At 32.5% G+C, this 26,333-nt stretch overlaps 1 protein-coding gene across 1 annotated transcript in view; it reads left to right on the plus strand.

Annotated features, from left to right (window-relative positions):
• The window catches only part of CTNND2 (catenin delta 2), a 1,154,077-nt gene that overhangs the window by 909,420 nt on the left and 218,324 nt on the right, over nt 1-26,333 (plus strand). The window contains 1 exon segment of the mRNA XM_074279123.1: nt 10,254-10,437. Coding sequence (XP_074135224.1) covers nt 10,254-10,437 — 184 coding nt within the window.

Genomic DNA, 26,333 nt, shown 5'->3' on the forward strand with positions numbered 1-26,333 from the left:
TCAGACTTCAAAGGTGATATTATCTGGGGATAGATGTGGTATCTGCTCTCCTGTTCTGTACTTTTTGTTCTTAAGTGAAATTTGCTGTTATTTTATACTTTTCTAAAAAATGATAATGTAATATTGCTGAAACTATTGAAAAGAAGACATGAGTTTTATGTATTCATTTTATCTGGCCTTGACTATGGTCCCAAAAGACATGTAAGACTTGTGATATGGTGACAAAATAATGTAATGCATATGAAACAGAGGGGAAAAATCATTCTATCATCCTCATGTTTTCAAATTAATTTTTAGAATGTTTTCACTGAATAGATAGGGCCCCACTACTATAAATTCCACTTAGATACTATTCATAGTTTTTCATCAGTGCCTTTGTCAGCAAACTGCAGGTGGTCTCAAACTCATGATATTCTCCTAAGCTCTTGATTTCTGCCTGTCTTAGAAGAGATACATATCAATTGAAGGACTTATTGAGCATCTATCATGCTGATAGATGCTTATGAGACAGAAAAAAATCTGCCAGGAACAGAAAAGAAAGAAATAAGGGGCTATTCATTTGTATTAATAATAGTAACAACAACATATGGTACTGTACAGTTTAAAAATAGTGTGGGGAGATAACAAAAGAGAAATGTAGAAAGTTTGTAAGGTATGAGGTCAGATGTAGTAAAGGTGAAAGAAAAAACCAAGGTGATAATTGACAGACCCAAAAGTTCTAATGGAATAGTTTGTATTGTTTAGAAAAAGATACAGAGCTGAAAAAAACCTCAGATAACTTTTAAACCAAACTTCTTGTGATACCCATAAAGAAACTGAGATTCAGAGACAAATGTTTTTTCAAGGTCATATAATTAGAAACTAGAAAAGGAGAGAATTAAATCAGACAAGATTGTCTGACTCCAAATCTACTGCTCTGAAAGATCTTATTTCCAGTAAGTTAGAAAATCCAACTTACATTTGACAGCCTTTTAAGTTACTCTTGGCCTTACCAAATCATCTTGACTTGATCTACTAATAACCCCCAAACTCTTATCCCTATAAAGGTCCATAGAAGAGAGTAATCAAAATCTTTGCAAAATACATAGCATTTATGTATCACTTTAAGATTTGCACAGTACTCTATATGTTATTTCACTTAATCATCAAAACAACCCCAATGAAGTGCTATTATTTTAATACTCATTTTGCAGATGAGGAAATTCAGACTCAGAAGTCTTAAGTAACTTGCTTTGGCTCACTCAGCTAAGTCAGCATTTCAACTCAATTCTTTCTGATTCCAGATATAGTATTCTTATACACTTAACCACCTAGTTGCCCTATAAAATGAAATATTTAAACTTATTAATAATTGAGCTGATACCTTAGTCATCTCAAATTTAGAAAGTCATCTGTTTTCTAAGCTGGCAAGTATTTTATTTAAAACTAAATATTTTCTTTTTAAACATCAGTGTCTATCCGCCCTTTGAAAATGGATCAGTAAGTATTTATTAAGTGCTTGCTGTATTTCAGGTGATATGGTTAGCTCTACACACACACACACACACACACACTCACACACACACACACATACAAACAAAAGTTTCCATCTACCCTTTGAAAATCAATCAGTAGAGCATTTATTAAGTGCTTGCTGTATTTCAGGTGATATGGTTAGCTCTACACACACACACACACACACACACACACACACACACACACACACACACACATATACATAAAACAAAATACCTATATTCTGGAAGAAACAAAGAACTGGGTTTTCCCTACATTTCTGACTTAGACAACATCCTTCCTGATATCTATGGTTGTCTCCTTTTGTTTTGACTGACTGCAGAAATGACTAGCTCTCTTTTTAAAAGTTAGAAGAGTCATTCCTGATTTATTTTTACTTAGCCATTAGTTAGTTATTTGTAATTGCATCAGTTTAAGTAATTACTTATTCATGCCTTCTAAAGGAACAAATGAGCATAACTACTTCTCTACACTTTCTGTGAATTGATCACTCACAGTTATGCTAGAAGTTTCTGACTGTTTTGCTATAAGTAGGTCACTTTGAGTAGCCATTCAGCTCTGAAAAAGACAAATCCTAAAGTGGACATCTCCCCAAGCCGGATATTAGATTGATTCTTTATGCACACAATAAGAGACATCTATAGATTAATATAATTAGAATTATTCTTAAATGCATACATTTAATAAGATCTCTCTGTGACCAGAGTCCTATTTGAGTGTTTTTGAAGGTCATGAAAGTATTTGTGAATATTTGCTTGAATAATTTTATTTTGAATTGACTCTTTCATATTTAAAAATCACTTACCTTTTTCCTAGACAGAAAACTGAGGTGCAGAGATAGTACTCTTTCTACTGTACCAGAATCATGTCTTCTCATATTTCTCAGGATTTTTTATACCCATCACTTCTGACAAAACAGTCATAGTCCATTGCAAATTACCACAATTTGCTTAGCCATTGCCCAGTTTGTTTCCAGTTCTCTGCCACTTCTAAAAGTGCTTCACTTAATATTAAGGTATGTATGTGTGTGTGTGTGTGTGTGTGTATGTATATACACACACACACATTCTATATGTACATATCTATGAACAATTTTAAATGTCATTCTGTAGTAAGACTATTTAAAGTTTATCATTATTTATTTAAATATTCTTTCATTTAAAGTCTCCATCAGGATTAGATTTAGAGCCACCATACTTTCATCCTGCTAATAAAAGAATGTATTAAAGAGACAACATGGTTAACTGGATATAACACAGACCTTGGAGTCAGGTTCTGCCTCTGATACTTACTGCCATCATAACCAAGAAAAAGTTATTGAATCTTTGAATACAACAGGTAACTTAACATTATGTGATAGTCACATTTCCATTCTATTTCAATGACAATAATGCAATCAAAATAAAATTAAGCAAAATTTCTTAAGGAAATTTTAAGAGACGTCTTAAATTTATTGGTAGGCATTAAACAGATTTTCTGATGAACATAAGTTTTTAATGACTATCAAATAAAGAATAATGTATTCACTTGATTACATGAGTGAAAGTGGTAATCTTTTATATACTTAAGATACTGATTTATATTGCATACTCAAGCTATTCTCTCATTGTAAAATTTTAATATCAGATTTTATTATTTCAAAATTTTCAGAGAGTAAATATCATTACAAACTCCATGTTTCCCTGAAAGTTTTGGGCTAAAAGCAATGATTTACATTCAACTTCCGAAAAGAATTGTCAAAAATGCCTATTTTGGAAATATAGCAATTTGACAGACAAATTATTTAAATTAGACCTATTTTTCTAATGTTGAATCTGACACTTCTTTTTTCCATTTTCTGTTTCTTTTGAGTTTTCATCTAAAAATATTTGTTAGGTAGGAACTATTAGCACAAAACAAATGTTACATCACTATAATAATGTAAGTTCTCTCCCTGAGAAATATTTCTAATCTAGTATATATTTCAAATCCCAGAAATATTTATTTTTAGAACTATAATATAAACCCCTCAAAAATAACCTTTATGAAATGAAATTTATCTACTTAAATCTATCTTAATACCCCATGGGGACATGGAAGAAACCCTAGTTTTTAAGTTTTGTCAGTGAAATACAAATTCTAGAGGGTCCTAGTAAGTTAGAAATATTTCAACTATTTCATCTAGCATAGCTAAATTCAGAGAGGGACACTAACATACTGGCTTCAGGGTAATACATTTTTCGACTCCAATCAATAGCTTATGAAGTTTATTAATAAATGTATAGAGGGATGGGGCTTGGATTGGTAAAAGGAAATCATGAAAAACTGTCATTTTATATTCTTATTTAGCCTGATTCACTTCTTTTTTTTTTCTTTTTTGTATTTTTATTATATTGCTATTTAAGGCAAGGGAACATTTGATTTAGGATTAGGAAGATAGGGAGGGAAAGAATGAGAAGTACAGAAATTTGACCAAATAAAAAGAAAATAAAGGAAAGAGGATGTTGATAGAATAAAATCAATGCTAGTCTTTTCAGAAATACTCTAGAATGTTGTTTATTGTCTCTGTAATCTTTAGTCTCTCATCTTTTAATGCTAAGATATAGAAAACCTAATTACTCTCTACTTACTACCCCTGCCAACAAAATTTCATCTTTGGCTTCAGGTGAATCTGAAATTTGCTGCTTCCTTCACCATCTCTGATATTGTCTTGGATTAGTAGAGCTTGTAGGTTATGCGGGAAAGAGAAATTTATATTGGAGGACTAAAATTTAAGGATCTTTCAACTATCTATAAAATCCAGCAATGTCCTTCTATTTATTATGTGTAATTATAAATAATCAGATAATTAAACCAGATCTATCCACAGTTCTCATGTACAAACAGATAGCAGTAAGAAAAGAAGATCATCTCCAATAGATAAGTAGTAAAAAAAAAATATGAACAAGATATAAGTATACACATGAAAACTTGCTCCTACTAGTAAAGAAATGCAAATTAAAATGAGTTTAAGCTTACCTCATTTCCATGCAAATTGGAAAATGTATAAATAGATGAGAAACAAAGATGACCAAACACAAAAAAATTCTGTTTGTTGAAGGGCTATGGCAGGACAGGTACACAACAATGCCATGGTAGTGGACTCCAAATCAGTTTGACCATTCTGTTTAGAAGCTTGTAACTATGTCCCTAAAAAGTTAAAAAGAATGCATTGCCCTGTGTCCCAGAAATACCATTACTAAGAGAACAAGGTACATGTGGAAAACAACAATATAAATGAAAAAATCATTAGAATGATGTTGAGGTTGGAATAATAGGAAAATCAGTGAAGGTCCTGGAATAGAAAAATACCTTCTCCTTCATGACTTCTAAAATAGACTATTGTATACATTGTCAGAAAGATTTTCTGGAGTAGATGTTTTTATTTGACTGTTCTTCTATGTGTTGAAGAAGAATTCAGTCTAGAGATAGGGATGAGATGACTGTGACATGAAGACAAAATACATTCAAAATTGAATTTTTAACAAAGAGAAGTAGGTAGAAAGCTCAGAGATATTTAGGTCAAATATAATTATAACTTAATTGAAGTGTGAATCACACAGACAACTATCCTGTAAAGGTCAATTGAATATGAACTAAGAAATTTCTACACATGCAGGGTTTCTGAATTAAAATGAAGTAATTTTTTAAGAGAAAAAAGATTAAACAATTAGTAAAGTCTGGGATTGCATCATTATTTATTCGAATCACTCATCTCCTCTGAGATAAAGCAATCAGTTTCCATTTGCCCTATTTCTCCATTCCCACGGCCCATTCCTCATATTTTTGAAAATTTGCTTGGTTTGTATAAGGGAATTTTGAAATCTTTTATAAAAAGTATGACATATGGAAATTGAAGTTTTTTTTCTTGTTCCAACAATCTTATTTTTTAGTCAAATATATTTTGATAGCAGCAGATCCATTTTATTTTAATCAGCTTTGAAATATCAATAACCACTTGGCTCTAGTTGCAGAACTTTTGAAGTTGGGTTTAGAAAGGGACGCAAAGATAATCAGTGTTGAAAGATGCATATACTTTACTGTGCATGTTTAGCAGAGATAAGATCCTAAGGAAAAAAGAAGAGCAAAAGAAGGGGAGAGAGGGAAGAAGAAAGGGATAAAAATTATTTATTAATTGCTTACTATTATATATAGACACTGTGCTAATTATTTTATAACTAATCTCTCTTTTGTTCCTCCCAGCAACCCTGAGAGGCAAGTGCTATTACTATCCCTATTTTACAGTAGAGGAAGCTAAGGCAGAAGTTAAGTGATTTGCCTGGAATCACAGAGCTAGTATATGAAGCTGGATCCTAGTTGAAGTCTTCCTGACTCAGGAAGGCCCAGTAATCTCTCCACTGTACCACCAGCTGCTGCTAAAGCCAAAATTCACCCTTCTGTTTCTTCTCTTTAATCCACTCATCTTTGTCTCTTGCACCTTTTTCCTGCTTCTTAAAGAAGTTTTCATTCTTTAACTAATCTTAAAACATCAAATAAAAACACTTTTCCTTCTGTATTCACTGAACAATCTAGCTCCTTCAATGTTATTGAATGATATTCAATTCAATTAATTGTTTTTTAGGTGCTGGAGAAAGACAAAAACAATACATTTCACTCTTTTAAAAAAAGCTAACTGCCTGTAGAATAATGGCATGTGCCAAGAAAAATGTGATAATAAAAATATGATTGGATTCCAAGCAAAATATGAGCAGTTTGAGGGGTAAATAAGTTCTTTTCAAAAAGGAATTCTAGGGATGGGGCAGCTAAGTGGTGCAGTGGATAGAACAGCAGTCCTGAAGTCAGAAGGACCTGAGTTCAAATTTGGTCTCAGACACTTAACACTTCTTAGCTGTGTGACAAGGGCAAGTCACTTAACCCCAATTGCCTTAGGGAGGGGGAAGGAATTCTGGGAAAGTTATATGGGAAAAGAGACACTAAAGTGGAAAAAGAAGTGTCCTGACTAGGTGGAAATTGCATTTTTGTAAGGGTATTCCAGATCTGTATAGGTATAAACACATGGAATGGAAGAAGAGATGATTAAAAACAAGATAGGGAAAGCAATCCAATTTGTGTGAGAGAATGGATAAAGCAGGTAAGGTAAAGAATTTTGAATGTAATTCTAAGGAATTTATAATTTCTTTGATATATTTTAGGTAATAAGTAAAGATTTTTGAGTAGAAGAGTAAGCATACAAGTATATTAGATTTCTTAGATACAAATTTAGAAGCTGGATTGAAAACAAAATGAACAAGAGGCAGAAAGACCTATTAGAAAGTTAGTACAATAACAGAAAAATTAAGATAGGAACCTTAATAAAAAATAATTACAGTAGGAATGTTTCAAAGAAATGTTGTAGAGGTAGAATTATTGAATTGGGGAATAAGTTAATAATAAAAATAATTAAAAAGTTAATAATGAAAAATAAATAAAATAAGTTAAAGATGGCTCCAAGGTTTGGATCCTTATAAGGAATATGGTATTCAGTTTATGGAGCTAGATACTTGAAAGGAAAACCTTAGAATATAATATGCAATTATTACAGATTGAGACCTTGAAGGGAAGGTTACGTTTAGAAAAGATATAATCATTCAGTTTTAGTGCTGTTAAATTTGAGGTGCCAGACCACTGTTGTGGTAAAAATATAGAAGGGAGAATCAGTTGGAGTTGTGAGAGTGAGAAAGATAGAATTTGAAAACAATTTGTCTATGTTGTTGAATCTAAAGTAAAACATTAACCTCATATTTCTTGATGTTGCACGATTATATTTTAGGAGCCTGAGGAATACTGTACTAAAAATTAAAATCATTTTAAATGTTCCTTAATATTACAGTCATTAATAATGTAAAAATTATAATTACAGAATTGGAAACAAAGCTGCTGGGACAAGTTATTTAATCTCTGTGGGCCTCACAGTATCCTCATCCACAAAACAGATAGATTTGGATTAGATACCCTTATAGTAATTCCAGCTTGAGATCTATGACCATCTAAGTTCCTAAATCTTGATTCTGCCACTCACTAGTTATAAGTAGGTCATTTAATTTATTTGACCCTCTGGTTTTCTTATTTACAAAAAAAAAAAAAAAAGAAGAAGAAGAAGAAGAAGAAGAAGAAGAAGGAAAAAAAAAAGAATACTTCCTCACAAGTTTTGTAAGGAAAGCACTTTTTAAACTCTAAAGTACTACACTGTATACATGTGAATTATTGATTGTAAGAAGGATTATGAAACAGAATATGAATAAATGAATAACTAATATAAATTAATATATTTCTTCTAAATACTGTGTTTCAGAAATGGAAAATATTGCGAATTTCATTTGGTAAGAACCATGATTATCGTATAATGAGATACAGTAGTATATTTACATATCTACATGTGATGTCAGTAAGTGTCTATGAAATAATGAAAATTTACTTTAGTTATTAATTAGTCTTCATAACTAGCAATTATGAAAATGGGGTGTTTCATCTTGTTTTCATTTTGTCAGAGTCTAGACAAGTATAGGTATCCAGTTTAATTGTTTAATTTAAATTTTATTAGCTTCCTCTTTGGTTAAAAAAAAAATGATTTTTTTTTCTCTTCAAAATAGAAGCACCTTTCTCCTGGAACTTGATTAACCCCTTTTCAATATAAAAGAGAGATTTGTTTGAAAGGCTTTGGGTTTTGTTTTCTCTCAATTACACATAAAATCAATTTTAACATTTTTTTTTATTTCAAGTTTCAAATTCTCTCCTCTCCTCCCCACTCCTTGAGACTGCAAGCAATTTGATTCACATTTTACATGTACAGTCTTGCAAATATGTTCCATATTAGCCCTATTATAAAAGAAAACACAGGCCAAAAATAAAAATAAAATGTTTAAGTGTGTTTTGATCTGCATTCAGACTCCATCAGTTCTTTCTCTGGAGGAGGATAGCATTTTTCATCATTGTCATTTGGAACTGTCTTGTATCATTGTATTCCTGAGAATAGCTAAGTCATTCACAGTTGGTCATCACTGTTACTATGTACAATATTCTCCTCTTTCCATTCATTTTGTCAATTTATGTAATCTTTCCAGGTTTTTCTGAAAGCATTTTGTTCATCATTTCTTATAGCATTATAGTATTCTATCACAATCATATGACACAACTTGTTCACTCATTTACTAATCCATAGATAACCCCTCAATTTTCCAATACTTTGGATCACAAAAAGAAGTACTATAAATATTTTGTACATATTTGTCTACTTCTTTTTTCTTTGATCTCTAAGATACAGGCCTAGAAGTAACATTGCTGAATTAGAAAGTATGAACAATTTAATAAGCCTTTGGACATAGTTTCAAATTGTTCTCCAACATTGTTGGATTCGTTTACAACTGCACTAACACTGCATTAATGTCCCACTGTTTACACATTCCTTACAACATATGTCATTATGCTTTTTTTGATTTATTATCCAGTCTGCTAAGTGTGAAGTAGTACTCTTTTGAAATATGAATAGTCTTCCCTTCCTCCCCCCTTTTCACCTTCATTCATTTAATTCATTTAATAAATAATTATTGAGGACTTGCTCTGTGCAGTGGAAAGCATAGCAATATATAAGGCACAGTCCCTGCACTCAAGAAATTTAAAATTCAGCTTCTTTAGGGCTTTTTCCTTTATATTAAACAAGAAAATCAAGAATCAATATATTCTAAAGAAATGGATCATGTTTATACATATATTTTTGTAACTATTGTGGTACAAGTAAAATCATAACTGTTTTTCAACTGTAATATGAGAGAATTGGATTGTATCTCTAATCCCCTTCCAGTATTAAATTCTATGCCACAATAAATATTAAGAAAATTATTGAATTCTATTAGAAATTGTTTTTATAGAAATTAAAAAAAATAATTCCCTTAATCTGGATTAAAGATTAAGTGTATTTTTTCAAAGAAATAAAACTCTCAGTTCCATGTTAGTAACTATAAGTACATTCCCATGCAATTTCTGTTGCTTCCTATATCATCAAGCAATGAAGGCACAAATGTCTGCCTGCAGCAATCCAGTTTATATTTCCCTCTTAAGCACTACTTTCCAAAATAAGCAAAGAGACAGGCAAAGTAGGTAAAGTATCTTTTTTCCTATTAAACTACCTATGGGATCTAAACTCATTAGGTCTACTGGTTTGTTCTTATATTATTCCCCCATTTCCTTTTGCATCCCTGCATGTGGAGTGTGGCCTTATTTTCATGTTTTGTTAAATATAAGACCTAGAGCAAATTGGATAAGCTATAATAGATGGATTATGAAAGTAGAAACAGTGGGTTACATAGAGAATAACTCTGCAAATGGACTTCCTTATATGCCTTTGGGATTAGGTAAAATTGGGGAGATTCTCTCCCTTGCATTTTCAGTAGACAGAATTCTATTCAATATCATGTACCTAATCAGTTCTTCCAACTCTGGTTGCTTTCTATGATAAAACACAGATAACTAAATTACAAACTCTCTTTCCACTTGTCAGATTTTGACAGCCCTATTTCTAGAGCCCACAGAGATACTCTAAACTGAATTCCTTTTTTATCTTTTAATGAAAGTTAAGGGGCACAGTCTTAAGGGAGAAACTTGTACCTGCTTGCACTATCTTGTATTTTTGACAAGTTTATTAACAACACTAAAAGAAGAAACAGTTTTAAAGCAAGAAAATCAGTGGTTATAACAAGTGCTATTTTTAATTTGTATTTTTATAGGAGTCCTTTGGAATCTTTCTTCATGCGATGCACTTAAAATGCCAATTATCCAGGATGCCCTTGCAGTGTTGACCAATGCAGTTATCATCCCTCACTCTGGATGGGAAAATTCACCACTCCAGGATGATCGGAAAATACAGCTCCATTCTTCACAGGTGCTGCGTAATGCCACTGGGTGCCTAAGGTGAGTGGTGAATGCAAAAGCTATACTATGAAATTCTCTCCATTCAATAAAATTCAGCTGGTACTTCATTCCTTCTGAACAACAGGGAAGTTGGATTTTTCATCATGGTAGATATCTAATTTATAATTTCATTGAAAAGTAGCTTTTACTTTCTCCAGATTTGTTTTCTCCCTCAATTGCCAAAGATTCCTGATGACCACCAGCCTGTATCTAATTGGATATATTTTTTATTATTGAATAACTGATTCATTCTCCAGTTGAACAAATAGTGTCAATGTGTTCTTATGTTCTGAAAATCCTAGCAGGAGCACATTGAAGCCAGTTGTCAGAGTATTGTTAAATTTTTACTGTAGGTATTTATAGGTCAGAGATAAGCAAATGTTACAAATCAGGACTCAATTTTGTATATTGTTTATACCTAATAATAATATGAAAAGAAAAATATTAATGATACTGATTAAATTTAAAAGTATGTCATAAATATTTTGAGAACTGCTTATATTAAACATTTAACAAACACATTCTTATCTAGAATTCCTTTAATCAGTTAGTGAACAATATTTATTGTGACTACTAAGTGCTTAGACTTGGATATACAAAGACAAAAGTGAAAGTCCTGATCTTGATGAATTTGCATTCTAGTTAGAGGGAGATAGAAGTTTTGCTGGTGGTGATGGTACTTGAGCTGAAGGATTGATTCTTAGAGGTAGAAGTGAAGAAGTGTACATTACCAGATAAGGAGACAGTTCCACAGCAGGCAAAAGAGTGACTTGTGTGGCTAAGAAGACTTTGTTCAAAGAGAATAATGGTTATAGCCTGGAAGAGTATCCAAGTAAAAGAATGTTAACCCAGTGTTTTTTATTAAAGACTTTTGCTAAGTCATCACAAAGCAACATGGGCAATTTAAAAAGAAAATTACTTAAAGGTATATTAAGGGGAAATGTCATAATGACCAACTAACTAGATAACACAAATGCCTTAATGATTTTCTTTAATGGGTAATGTGACTTCTATGTAGTTGACTATATTTATTATAAATAATTTTATCTTCTAGGTGAAAACAAAAAAAATGTATTTATACAGTATACTTGAGATTTACATATTTCATGGCTCGTAAATCTTATGGTTTATGGCTGTTTAGTATTACTTGAATCCAAATTAGAGATGATTTAGACAAGCATGTTGGGATGAAAAGACTCATTGATAGGTAGTGTTTTTATTTGCTTATTGTGTTGAAAAAATTTTTTTTGTTGGCATCAATTTTGTTCTAATTGTATGCAGTTTATAGTGATTAATATTTATTGAATTATGTTCAGAAAGACAATATCTCAGAATGCTATAGGACCTTCTTTGATGGTCTGTTCTTTACACAGCAAGATATTGGACTTTTTTTAGGCATTAGAAAATAAAACTCTAAGAGATTATACAGTTTTTATTATTTCAGGGATTTCAATGCAATTTTCTGCTTTAAAATCTTGTAAGCTGGGGCAGTTAAGTGGTTAGAACACTGGTCCTAGAGTCAGGAGGATCTGAGTTCAAATCAAAACTGACACTAGCTAGGGAAAGTCTACCTCCAAATAAGCATGTACACACATACACACATACATACACACACACACACACACACACACACACACACACACACATTGTAGGTTGTATTATGCTGAAAGCAACAGACTCAATATAAAATACAATTTAAAAGTAGGGTTTTTATATAGCATGATTTACCATATTAATATTTTAAACAAAAAGTTTTTAAAAATTGCTTAAGATTGGTGGGATGTCAATTTGCAAATATTGCTGAACAATAGTAGGTGCAATTCGCCTCATTTTGTAAAAAGAAATAAAATCACCACAAGTTCATTCTAAATAATTACACCTAAATAGTGACAACAATACTCTTCAATATGCTAAATATATATACTCAACCTCTAAACTTATGTATGTATTTAGAAACAGCATATTTGAACATAAGATTCTGGATGCATTCACAAGAACAAATGGATCACTGTGGATAATTATATTTTCCAAGACAAAGAATGAGAAAAACTCATTCTACATTGATTTTCTAGGATAGCATTGGAATGTTAAACCTATATCATTATTGCACTTTGTGCATAGCGCTTCTTCAAGTGATAAACTTTCTTTTGTGTGGATAGTCCCACCAAAGATAAAGCTCAAAACTTGCATATTTTAAAAACATACATAACTTAGCAGTCTTCATGAATTGCTGTGACCAAGATATAATTATTATGTAGAGTCTTGCTTCTAGTGAACATCCTTCATCATGCTGATCTTCTCAAGGACAGTTTCTTGTTCAATTCGTACTTTCTGTCTTTCCATGTTAATGAAATTCAATTATCTACTTAAGATATTTGCTTTTAATTTGAAGTGTTATCAAAACTATTAAAGACATTTTATTTTGTATGTAAGCAACTGGTTCCATGAAAAACACAGATGATCTCAAATATCTCTACAGGGGCATAGATAAATGGGTATAATAGTGTCATTTCATTGAGGAGCCCTTATTATCTTCCTTCCTTGCTGTCCCACTTTATGGTCAAGGATCAAGAGTCACAGAGGGAGTTAGTCTGCCCTTTATTTTATGAGGAGTTGTATCCACTGACAAAATTTTCAACTGATATTATTTATAGGAATACTCCAGAAATAGGAGTAAGTACAAGGTTAACTGATCTTGATGAGGACTCTAAACCAAATCTACACACCTACATACATGTATATATGAATATATACACACACACACACTTTTTTGTGTTTTTAGTCAAAGGCATCCATTATGAAAAGAATAAATGCTTATCTTAGCCTGTCATGGGAGGGGGAAGATAATAGATAAGTAAATAAGTAATTGAATGAATAGATAAGCAAGTAAATAAATTAATAAATGAAAATGTAAATAAACAAGTGGATAGGGTAGATAGGTTGATAGATAGAGGTAGATATATCAAGCAAGCAATCTTGGAATTATGTGCAATAGATCCAAATAACTTTCCCTTTCAAGTTACAAATAAGTTTCTAGATTCTACTTTTCTAATCCTCAACTTTTCAATTTCTTGTCATGTGAAACAAAGTTAGAATCCAGCATCAGGATATGGCATCCATATTCAGAGTACTGGCTATTTGACTGATAGGCTAGTAACTTATTTCAACTGAGTTTCAGATTCTTCTTCAATGAAATTGTTATAATATGTGTATTACATGCATTATAGGATTATGGAAAAAAACACTTTATAAAGCTTAAAGTTTTATAAATATGTGAGTTGCTATCATTAGTGGCAGCAATAGCTGCCTCCTTAACACTATCATATCTCTCCCTCCTAGAGAGAGAAGTGCTTTCATTAAATGATATTAACTTGTCTATGAACATTTCCATCCCAATTGGGAAAAGTAGGAAGGGAACCACTGAATAATAAGACAGAATGAGTTCAGTATTTGCTGATATGAATTTATATTGCTATTGACGATTTGAGAGAGGCAGCTTAGGGCAGTGGATAGTCAAGAGCTAATATCAGAAACAGAAAGCCCTACATTTGAAGTAGATCTCTATCACATAAAGGAGCAGGCCTTAAAACAAAGACCATCTGATTCTCATTGGCCACCCATAGGTCCTACTTCAAGTCCCATTTGGCCATTGTTTGGGTCCTGATTGACTCAGATTGCAAATAGCAATCATTTCTGCTTTGACCAGAAATCCTGAGAATCTTTCCTTCCCAGATTCATTCATTCATTTATATTTCATTGGATTAGGTGAAAGAAAACATAATTTGCTTGGATTACAACCTAGTTTTAATCACTGAATGGGGGCAGCCTCAATCAAACTGAGGTCTATTGAAAAACCTTAGCTTAAAAAGGCCAAGGTTTCCCACAGCATCCAGTTCCATCTTCAGTCAACTTGATCTATATCTTGCCACTTTGACCCCGATGGCTCTGGAGGAGAAAGTGAGGCAGGTGACCTTGCATAGACCTCCCTCACTAAAATCCAATTCACTTGCATGTCATAGTATCACCTCCCTGATATCATGGTCCTCTCCCCAGAACAAAGGACAAACAATAACCTCTGTATGGCTTGAGACAAGTCACTATTGTTCTCCTGGGCCCTCTGTGTCATTCAACTCTCAGAGGCCAGAAGTTTCAGAGCAAGGCATCCATTTAAAAAGGTTTTTCCTCAACAGAAATTCCTAATGTCTAAGAAACCACAAGTCAAGTTTCTCACATCCTCCCAAAATGACCACTTATAGGAAACAGCATTAAGGATTCTATGTAACATACCCAAACAGTCTTTAATGTGTCACAATGGAAAATTTGAAATCCTAAAATTTTAGGATTTTTTCTATATCCTGTTTTTTTTTCTATCTTTGTATCCCCAGGGTTTAACATAATATCATCATAACTTTATAATTTATATTTGTTAAATTGAATTTTCTATAAAATATAAGTAATTTTTTTCATAAAAAGATTACTTGGCATAGTGTTTCTGCTTTTCAATGTTGTCTACTTTCTTTTGACCTCCTGTGCTTGATTATTCACATGAATGAAATCAAAGATCTACCTAAATATGAATTTAGGAAATGGAGAAAGGAATGGGAAGTTTTGACTTCTCAAAACAGAAGAAAAGAAAAATCAAATTTAGTACCTGCTGTCATTTCATCTATAGGTCATAAGGAATCCTGTATGAAAGATCAAAGTCTTCATGATTAGAACAAACATAACATTTGCACTTTGTAACTATTTCTATGAAAATGCATGTTTTCCATGTTGAAATTTGTTTTATATAAGTGCTTTTAAGTATCCAAGTTATAATTCTCTCCTGCCTTCCCCATGTCATAATTTATAATTATTATATTTTTGGCTTACTAAAGTTAGAACATAGTTAGCTGTGTTCATTCTTTATTAATGAGCAAAATTTAAGACATCTGGAACCTAGAATCGAGGACTATTCAATTAGTTATTATAATGGTAAAAGTCACAATATTAACCTATTATAAAACCATTCAAGTGTTTCCATTATGTACTTCAGTTTAAATTATGAGAACTCAAGAACAATTCTTAAGGTAATTGTGAGATTAATTATAGTAGTGTTTTCCAGAATTAATATTTTATTATTCATTTTATCACACCAGTTTGAAATTGTGTTTAATACCATTTATACTTAGAATTGCTTTGAAATGTTTTCTATATAGACATATTTAAATTTGTTTATATAATATGAAGTTTATGTAATATCTACTTTTCCATGCATATATGTCATTACAATGAAGTATTAAAATAAGCTAAAATTGGAATCTGACAAAATTGCTGTACTACAATATTAACCAAGATTTTCAAAAATAATAAAGCATATTCCATCATATTAGTGAGAGTGGAAAGAATCTTTAATATTAAATTAAAAATATTTTAATTATTCATTTCATTAACATTACCTTTTAAATTTCTATTTTTGTGTATATTTTGTAATGTACATAATATAGTATTATAGAAATTTGTTACTGGTAAGGTGTGGAAAAAAATTTGGACACTATTGTCATAAGACAATACTCATACTCAGAAGGTTCAGTGGAAGTTGATAGAAGACAAAGGTTTGACTGAAATATAGACATGGTTTACTCTATTATCTCTTATTTGCATTTCTAATTAAGATCCTGTCTATCAATTCCATTATCTTTATCCATACTTGTGATTTAATTGGTGTAGGGAACTCTTATTAAGACGAGATCTCCACATTGCCAGGCTGGAACTTGCTCTGAACTTTAGAGAGTATCCTGAGCCACCAATATAAGTGACTTAGTTGCCCAGTTCAGTTGGCATATGTCTGGATTGAGATTTGAACCCTGCTATTTTTTAAAATTATAAGCTGTCTACTCACTATAAGAAGAAAGTGATTGAAATTTTTGGTGTTTTATTCAAGCAAACAAAGTACTATTTTAAAAACAGTAGTTGTATTTTTGTTTTACATCCTAGCAGCAGCATTCAGGCTTCATTTTGTGATAGAGAGCACTTGGATTTGAACATTTAGTATTTTCAAATGATAGTATACTAAAGGGAAATTATTGTTTTAAAAAAAGTAAGATAGAAAATTTTAAGCAAATACAATCTGTTTTTTTTAAATAATCACATTTTTTTATAAGCTCAAGATGAACATATGAGAAAGTTGAGTTATAAAGATGTTAATTGAGGTATAGTATGAAATCATTGACCAAGCTAGATGACAAATGAATAGAGCATGACAACATAATCGAAAGATCACTGAATTAGAAGTCATAAAATGAGTTTACATCATGGCTGTACTACTTAGATGATCTTAGGCAATTGATTTGCTCTTTCTTGGTTTTGATTTTCTTGTCTACAAATGAAGTTAAATTTAAAACTTTCTAAAATTCCTTCTATTTGTAATAGTCTATGTCTCTATGATATAGATAATTAAGGGGAGAAAATGAGGACATAAACAACAATTTTCATCTTTTAGCGGCTATTTTTTCACTTGATGGAGGCAATCTAGTATGCTAGACATTGACCAAGAAGACATAAATTCAAAGGTAATTTCGCAGCCAAAGGTAATTAATGAATTTTGTACTTAGGAAAACTCTCCAGGTTTAATCTACAAAATCACAAAGAGCTGGTGATCACTACTGATATAGGGATTCTTACACAATGAATTACCTTCCTTAAATAAAATAAAGATATAGGACGGGGCTGCCCCAACATAGAGCATCCAGATATTGTTGTGTGACTAAAATGGAAGCAGAATAGACATCTCTAGTTTTCTTTTTTTACCCTTTTCCAAAGGAGACTTTTTTTTTTCTGACAGAAGGTAAAAACAGGTCAGAGTTAGACATCTGTGTACTCTCCTCTCGTCAGATAGATAAGAGTACCAGGCTAGAATTATTTCAATCTGCTCCCTTAAATATCATTATTCTAGATGATGTGATTTTCCCATACAAGCTAACTTTTCATTGATGTTCATTGATTAATAAAAGGATCCACACTTTATATCAAAGGTTTGATTCCTTTCCTATCAAATATCAATTCCATAGTGAATACATATAACAAGTAGAAATGAAATGCATCTGTCCAGTTAATAGCAAAATAATAATTAGAGAAAGTATAGATAGGAGAAATTATGCCAGACACCATAAATTAAAGATCTTCCACTGGGAGAGAGATAACTCAGCTCAATCAAGAGAAAGAATCCTAGGCCTTACTCAAGGGGAAGTTTCCTTTCCCACTGTCAATAGGATAGCAAGCTGGAGACAGAACATGACAGACTGCCAGCTCCTCTTACATTGGTTTCTTCCATTCAATTCCATTCATTCCTCTATTCTATAGTGAGATTGTCATCATTCATTTCCTCTCTTAAAGCCAGAAACTTCTAAAGCAAATATAGAGCAAAAAAGAGATTCAAAGCAACTTTCAAGCTCGAAGAGCTAATCTCTCTTCTCTCCCTTTCTTGCCAAACCTGATCATGCAGTCTCAGAGCATTGATCTAAAACCACTATTGAGAGAATCTCATACCACTGGGCTTTGGGGCTCAGATTATATACCTCTTTGCTGCCAAAAGTCATTGTGGTCCCTTACAAACATTTCATGGTATAAGTACAAAACCAGAACGTATACAGTATAATCACAAGCACCAACACTTTAAAACTTTTAGGATAATTTTTCTGGTGTTTCAGGCAACAAATCTTGGGTACTATTGAAACTAAAATAAATAAATACACATTAACAATACTGTGGTAAAGATGGTACAATAAAGAATACTATAATGATAACATCCTTAATTACATACAAGACATAACATGTATATTTTCAACAATCAAAAACAATAAATGTATCTAACAAGAGACAGCTAGATAGCTTAGTGTTTAGAGCACTGGGCCTCGAAATCAAGAATCAAACTGGGCTCTGAGTTCAAATTCATCCTCAGACACTTACTAATTGTATGAACTTGGGCAAGAAACTTAACCTGTACCTTACTCAACTGGAGGAGGAAATGGTAAACCACTTCAGTATCTTTGCCAAGAAAAACTCACGGACATTGTCCATGAAGTTGGACACAATGAAAAACAACAAACTAATAAAGCAAAATTAGTTGACTGAATAATACTACATGATATAACTTAACTTTAATGTAAGTTATTTTTATTTGATAAAAGAAATACCTTCAAAGAATACAAATGATAAAATCATAGAGGACCAAGACAAAAAATAAAAAATAAAAACAACAATGATAAATACTGATTATAACTTATTGCCATAATAGAAAAGTATTTATTTCAATGTTTACTTTCTTGGGCAGTTAATAGTGATTATAAACACAGAAACAAATCCCTTTCACTTACTGAGATGTTGTGTACAACTTAACTTTAAACAACAGCATATGCACAAAACAATTACACATGATTATAGGATGAGCATAACAAAAGACAAAGGAAAATATCAAAATAAAATAAAAAATAAAAGCAAGCATACTCAAACACACAGTAAGTCACATATACAGATATAAAATATGCCATTGCATATACGACATATTTCACGTGGACATGATGGTGATGCCCGCTCCTCTCATGCAAGCTTCTTGCCAGAGTCTTTTCTTTCAGCAACTGGAAGTGAGGTTGTCATAATCCATCTTTTCTCTCAAAACTGGAAGCTGAAAAAACCTGAACTGTTTGCAAAATCTGATGAGACTGAAGAGACCCTTAGGCTTGAAAGCAAACCTCTCTATTTCCTCACTTTCACAATGGTAGGTACAGAGTATTAATCATCATCAGTAAAGAGAGTGACCCATACCAATGGGTTTGGAGACTTGGGTTACTAAACTGTAGGGCATTTTGATTTATTTTTGAGTTAAAGCAGAATACAGAAATACTTCTCATGTGATTCAGTCTCAACTGTCATGTCTCTTCATTTCTTCCTCCTTTTACTTCCATGTTTATTTCCCAAAACCCAAAGAAAACAGTGATTGGGAGGATTGAGGTGGAAATAATGAAATTAGTACAGGAGAACAATTCTAGTTTTCTTTTTTCCAGCCTTTCCCTCCCCCCACTGTTTCAAAGAAGAGTCAGGTGGTTTTTATTTGTTTGTTTGTTCTTAGTCTAGCAGCCCCTTGAGCAATGCCTTAGGCATAAAATGTTTGAAAGCATTCCAGGTCCCATAGGCATTATTCTTTTATCTGTTCATTTTACAATAATTTCATTGTTTAGTTAAATATTTTCTCATGAACCCGAATGAAGATAAATAACTAGACCTATTCTCCTGGGAATCTACTTGCTAAACTTAGTGTAAAAATCCTGCTGAAATGTTTATGCTACAGTAGCTGAGTTTAAAAGATAGGGTATGGCAGGTCTTTCTTGGAATTTGTCCTTTTGATTTGCATCTTAGAAGCATTCAGGCTTGAGTTTTTGATGATGAAAAGCCCTAAGATTTGAACATTTAGTATCTTCAAATGATGGTGTTCTACAGGGAGAATTATTGGAAACACAAATTAATTGTGAGTTAAAAAATCTTAAGCTAATACCATTTCTGAACATGTTAAAAAAGCTTCTCTAATCTTGATACTAGCATGTAGAAATTTCTCTAAGTAAGCTATTAAAAATAATCCACAATGCTGGCAAAAAGGCATAAAAACAAATTCACTGTACCTGGATAAATTAAGTTATATAACTGATTCTTTCTCACTTCAGACAATTTCACCCAAGATCAATATCCCTGTTTCATCTAGCTCTTTAGTCTTTCTGTGGCAAATCTTTCACCAACCCACGGATAGCCTTGCGTGCTAACATTGACAACTGAAAATCTTCTTTAGATCTGAGTATTGATGTAACTGTTGAGTAGATATAATTGCTATAACATGAATCTTCACACAGATGCCAGAGAAATCATAGTAAATAGTAATGTAATGTTATAATAGGTTAATGGTGTAGCAAATTGTACATTGATTATCCACATAAACTAATTCCCATATAATCTCACCATGCCAAACATATTCTATATTTAACTCAGTTTTAGGTCCTATCTTTATTTTTATTTAATTTTAATAATTTTTTCCCCAAATACATACAAAGATAGTTTTCAACATTCACCTTTGTAAAACCTTGGGTTTAAATTTTTTCTCCCTTTCTCTCCCTCTCCCTCCTCAAGATAGCAAGCAATCCCATAAAAGTTAAATATGTACAATTATTCTAAATATATTTCCACATTGATCATGTTGCGGCGCGCGCGCGCGCACGCACACACACACACACACACACACACACACACACACACACACACACATCAGATAAAAAGGAAAAAATGTAATATCCGGATCTGCTCACTGGAGGATTTCAGTACCAATCAGAATTCTGATCATGGGTGAGGAGTGAAGAAATGGAGCTCCTATGGATGGTCAAACAGAAGTCCGATTTTCCTAATTCTTTCAGTGTTATATAACGTAATACTCTTACCTAACTGTAGCACACTGCACATGCACTAACTGTATACTGTGCATGCTGGACCAGATAAAAAACTTGCTATTGTGTGTAGATGTCTCTTTGCCACTTAGTATTGCTCTGCCCATACAGGTTGTTATACCTCCTGACTTTTCAGGAAGATGTCCTTTCTGGAAATGGGGAGCCAAACTAGAGGTGTCAGCAGGTTCCCTGGCTAGGCTGGAGGGTCTTATACCTCACCTAGAGTTCCCCCACTATCTGTGACTCTCTACAGAAAAAAACATGAGAAAGAAAAAAAGCACACAAATAAACAATAGCAAAAAAGTGAAAATACTATGCCTTGATCCACATTCAGTCTCCATAAATCTCTGTGTAGATGTGGATGGCACTTTTCATCCCAAATCTATTGGAATTACCTTAAATCACTTCACCTTGGCTTGAAAAGAGCCAAGTCTGTCATAGTTCATCAAATTGCTTTCCTGAATGATTGGATCATTTAACAACTCCACCAAACAATGTATTAGTATCCCAGTTTTCCCATATCCCCTCCAACATCCATCATTATTTTTCCCTGTCATCTTAGTCAATCTGAGAAGTATGAAGTGGCAACTCAGAATTGTCTTAATTTGTATTTCTCTAATCAATAAATTAAATAGTGATTTAGAGCATTTTCTGATATGACTAGAAATGGCTTTAATTTCTTCATCTGAAAATTGTTCATGTTCTTGGACCATTAACCATTTAGAGAATGGCCTGTATTCTTATAAATTTGAGTCAAATATACATATATTTTAGAAATAGGCCTTTATCAGAAATACTGGCTGTAAAAAGTTTTTTCCCACCTTTCTATTTTTCTTCTAATCTTGGCGACATTGGTTTTGCTTGTGTCAGAACTTTTTGATTTAATGTTATCAAAATAATCCCTTTTGCTTTTCATAATGCCCTCTAGTTCTTCTTTGGCAATAAATTCCTCCCTTCTCCACAAATCTGAGAGGTAGACTGTCCCTTGTTCTCCTAATTTGCTTATAATATCACACTTTACGTTTAAATCTTGAATTAGTTCTCATTTTTAGATCCACTGCTATGTAACTTGTGGCCCCAAACCTCTAAACTCTGGGTTTAAGTGAACCACATTTCATTTTAGGAATAATTACTCTTGAATTATATCTCTTTGGATTTAGAATTGCCTAAAGGAATTTATCTCTATAGGTATGGATAAATGATCCCCAGATCCATGGAGGAAAAAAGGGAAAAAAGGTTTATGATGAAAATTCCTTTATACATAGTGTTGGGCTACCAGATGTGTGTTGTGGTATTGTCTTTGAAAGAAGTCAGTCAGACAATCTCTGATCCAAGCAAAGGCACTTATTTTGGGTGACGCAGGCTTTCCTCTTCAGGGAGGAAGCAGCCTAGCAAAGCAAGACAAGAATTTTTATAGAGTAAAAGATACTGATTTTATCACAAAATCATTAGATTGGGGAATCAGAGGAGTTTGCTAACCTGGGGAGGTTCTAAAGCCTTGATGGAACTGTGCATATGGTTACCCAGAATGTATACAGAAAAGCCCACTCAGGGAGTTATTAATATGTGATAATGATAATATGTTGGTGATTCCTGAGTTTACCCAAAGGACAACAAAAAAGGATACTGCACAGATGTCATATTGGGAAAAATCCTTTTTGTAGTCTATGGGCCAACGCTCTGCTCAGCACTCAGTTGGTATTACTTTCTTATTGCTGGTTTCTCTGTTATGTTTAAACCAGATGGTGTGATCACAGAGCATACTGACCTGCTTGTTGCTCTAGTGAGGATCTCTGTGGGGTTCAAGGCTGGAAGCAATAATCAGAATCCCATAAATAGGACTTGCAAAAAGAGGCAACTCTGAAATTATGATAATTTTCTCAATTCACCCCCATTCTACAGCAACACAAATCAATCATCAGTTCATCTCTAGTTGATGAGATGTAAGGAGATGATTTCTTATACACTGTGTTATTCCTGGATATATATGCTTTCTGTCCTCCAAAGAAAGGCACAACAGTCATAAAATCTAACCCCCAGATTATAATTTTGGGAATTCCCTGATAGCACTTACTCTCTCTTGTTCTCACTTTCTCTCTCTCTCTCTCTCTCTCTCTCTCTCTCTCTCTCTCTCTCTCTCTCTCTCTCTCTCTCTCTCTCTCTCTCAACACAAAATATTTATGCTATCCAGAAATAATGAAAAAAAAAAAAAAAAAAAAAAAGAAACATAGAATGGTTTGCATGAACCAATACAGCAATACAGAGTGAAGTAAGGAGACAGAAGAATAATTTAAATCATAACAAATGCAAAGAAAAAACAATTTTAAAAGAATTAATGGCTAGTTCATACACTAACCTCTAAAACGACTGATGATGAAGTATATTTCTCACCTCTTAGTAGAGAAGCAATAGAGCAGAGGTGTAGAATGAGACATACACTTTCAGATATGGCTGATGCATGATTTTGTTTTGTTTGATTATTCTTATTTGTTTAAAAAAAGGGAGAGTACTTTTATTAGGTAAGGCATTTTCTTGGGGATGGTAATAGTTATGCAAAAAAAAAGCATTGATAAAGTAGGAGAGAGAGACAAGTAAAAAAGGAAGTTCAAAAAAGTACATTGACAAGCAAGTCAACTTTGTTACAACAACATTAAATTTAACACATACTTTTAAAAACTATAATTGAAATTCACAGTTCCGTGGATAGCTTTCATTTTATGTTTCTAATATATTAATATGTTAAAATTTATATTAGCTTATACTTTTATTTTTATACTAGCAGTGGTATTTTTATACTAGAAGTGAGATTCCATGTTGACTTGGTGGAAGTTGTGGCCACAAATTGAATCTGTAGGTTTTGCTACAAGAACTGGGCATCCCTGAAGAACTAGAATATTCATATACCCACAAGGACAGATCATATAAATCTTGAGTGATATCTAGCACACCTAATATTATATTTATTTATTCATTTATCCAGCATTTATTGATAACATACTATGTGTACTATTTGCTACCCCAAGTAATATAAAGAAGAAGAATATAGGGCACTTCAATAAATTCATAATCTCATAATAATAAAGTATTCACATTATGTAATAAAATATATGACATAAATGCATTGTTTTTTCCCTAAGCTACTTAGTCAATTGTCATCACTGCCTCTTCTGCACTCTCATAGCCTTCTGATGGTAGATATCTTGCCTTTAATTATAGTTATTTGTAATTCCTTTAATGTGAAGTAAGCATCTTGACAGTAGGTAAGGATACTATGTTTTATTCATTTTTGTATTTCCTATGTGTCTAACACAATGTCTTCCACAGAGAAAGAATTCAGTATTTTTGGAAATATGAATCCCTTCTGTGTGTGTGTGTGTGTGTGTGTGTGTGTGTGTGTGTGTATTCCTTGGGGGATTCAGAGATCCTAGATTATTATTTTTGTTGTTGTTATTTGATAGTATACAGAAATGTGTTCCTCAGGAAAAAGAGAGAGAGAGAAAAGGCAGAATCTATGGGGAAAATTCCTTTTGATAGGACTAGTACAAAGGGTGTCTCCAGACCCGCAGGGTTATACCAATTTAGACTTCCACAAGTTAGGAAAGGCTTGCTCTGTGAAACAGGTCACCTTGGACCTGGATTTTGAAGACGAGACATAATTTAGATAAAAATTATTGTTAAGAGGAGAAGAAGGATTCTTCTTCCCTTTTTAAAACCAAAGGGACCTGAAAGAATGTAAAATTCAAGCCATTTATTTGTGCAAATCTTAGCATAAAGAAATTAGCAACTTATGAAGGGAGAGGTGGGGGAATTCACAACTAATAAATATGAGGCAGAATTTGAATTAATATCTTTCCGATTTTAAATTCACTGGTCTGTCCAAATGATTAGAGGAGGTGGTTTATGTTCACATAATAATTGAATGGTTAGTTTTTCAGAGACAAAGGGACCTAATGAGAAGAAATAGTATATGAATAACCTTGACTGATGAATTCCAGGTGTTCACATTTAGTTTGGCAATAGTCATAGAATCATATATAGAACTGAAAAGATCCGTAGATGTTATCTAGTCTAGGACATTTCATATTATAGATTCAAGAGCTAAGAACCAAAAAATTTGAATGACTTCCAAACTCACTCAGATAATTTGAAGCCAAATGTCCAAGTCCAAAGTCCTTTTCCACTGGACCACACTGACTGATAATCAGAGGTTTTTTGTTTGTTTGTTTGTTTGTTTTTCCCTGCTTCTCAGGTACAGAATTAATTAGAAAAGGGAATAGATTAGAAGCAGCCAGAGATTTTAAAAGCAAATATAACAATCAAGAGAAAAGTAATAAAGAGTCAAATTAATAGAAGTGGAAGTAGAAATGGAAATATAAGTATAAGAGATAGTGCAGAAGCTAACTTATTGGACTGAGTAGGGTCTAGTAGTGCTTTGGAGAGATGAGAGAGGGAACAATCAGCTCCTAGATTTTGAACTCAATGTGACCAGGGGAGTAGTTGCATTCTTAAAAGAAAAATAAAAACCTGTTCTAAAAATTATTTTACCCAAATAATTCCCCAATGTAATGATCATAAATAAAAACATATATTGAATTGCTTTTCTCTGATATTATTAGATATTAAGTTATTAGGTATGATAAAAATTTTTCCCTAATTCTTTTAATGTTGACTTCTTTATAGATGATTAGGAACTACTACAGATTCATAAACAGGTTATTGACCTCATGAAAATGATATCTAACAGCTTCAGTATGCCAAAAAATATTTCCTGAGTTTAGTATGAAAAATAATTTTTCCACTTAAATATTTATTATCTCCATACCAAAAAAAATGTAGAATCCTTATGCACAGGTTTTTAATTTAGTGGTCTAGATCTGAAAAGTAACTTAATTTTCATTAAATCTTAAGTAACAAAATAAGTTACTTACTGTTTATTTTGAATTATATTTGGTCATGAACATTTTGGATTTCCTTGACCAAACAACCCTTGGGGATTTGTCCTAGACTAGCTTTGCTAGCTTTCACAGTTCATCTCCTCCTCCCACAGAGTCATTTGTTTTAGTTATTCCACACTAACTTAAGCTTCTTATCCTGAAGGACAACAGTACACCAACTTAATTTTGTCATCAATCTTTATGTATAGAAGAATTTTATTGAAATTGTCAAAAAATCTGCTATCTTCCATTCTTATGAGTGTAATTAAACTCCTATCTTCAATTAGTCACTTTAATCCAAATGATGGATGACAACCACTTGTTATGGTGACCAATGACTCACTAGATAGCCTTGGGAAAATCCCTTAACAAGATAATTCAAATGAAGAGTACCTCCTGGATTTCCATAACTCTCTTTGTTTCAAGCAGCTTGCAATATTTTTTTAAAAATGTGTTATCTGATTTGTCCTCCCACTACCAATATGGTGTAGGTAGAAAC

This window comes from Sminthopsis crassicaudata, chromosome 1, assembly GCF_048593235.1.
Source record: "Sminthopsis crassicaudata isolate SCR6 chromosome 1, ASM4859323v1, whole genome shotgun sequence".
Classification (NCBI taxonomy): Eukaryota; Metazoa; Chordata; class Mammalia; order Dasyuromorphia; family Dasyuridae; genus Sminthopsis; species Sminthopsis crassicaudata.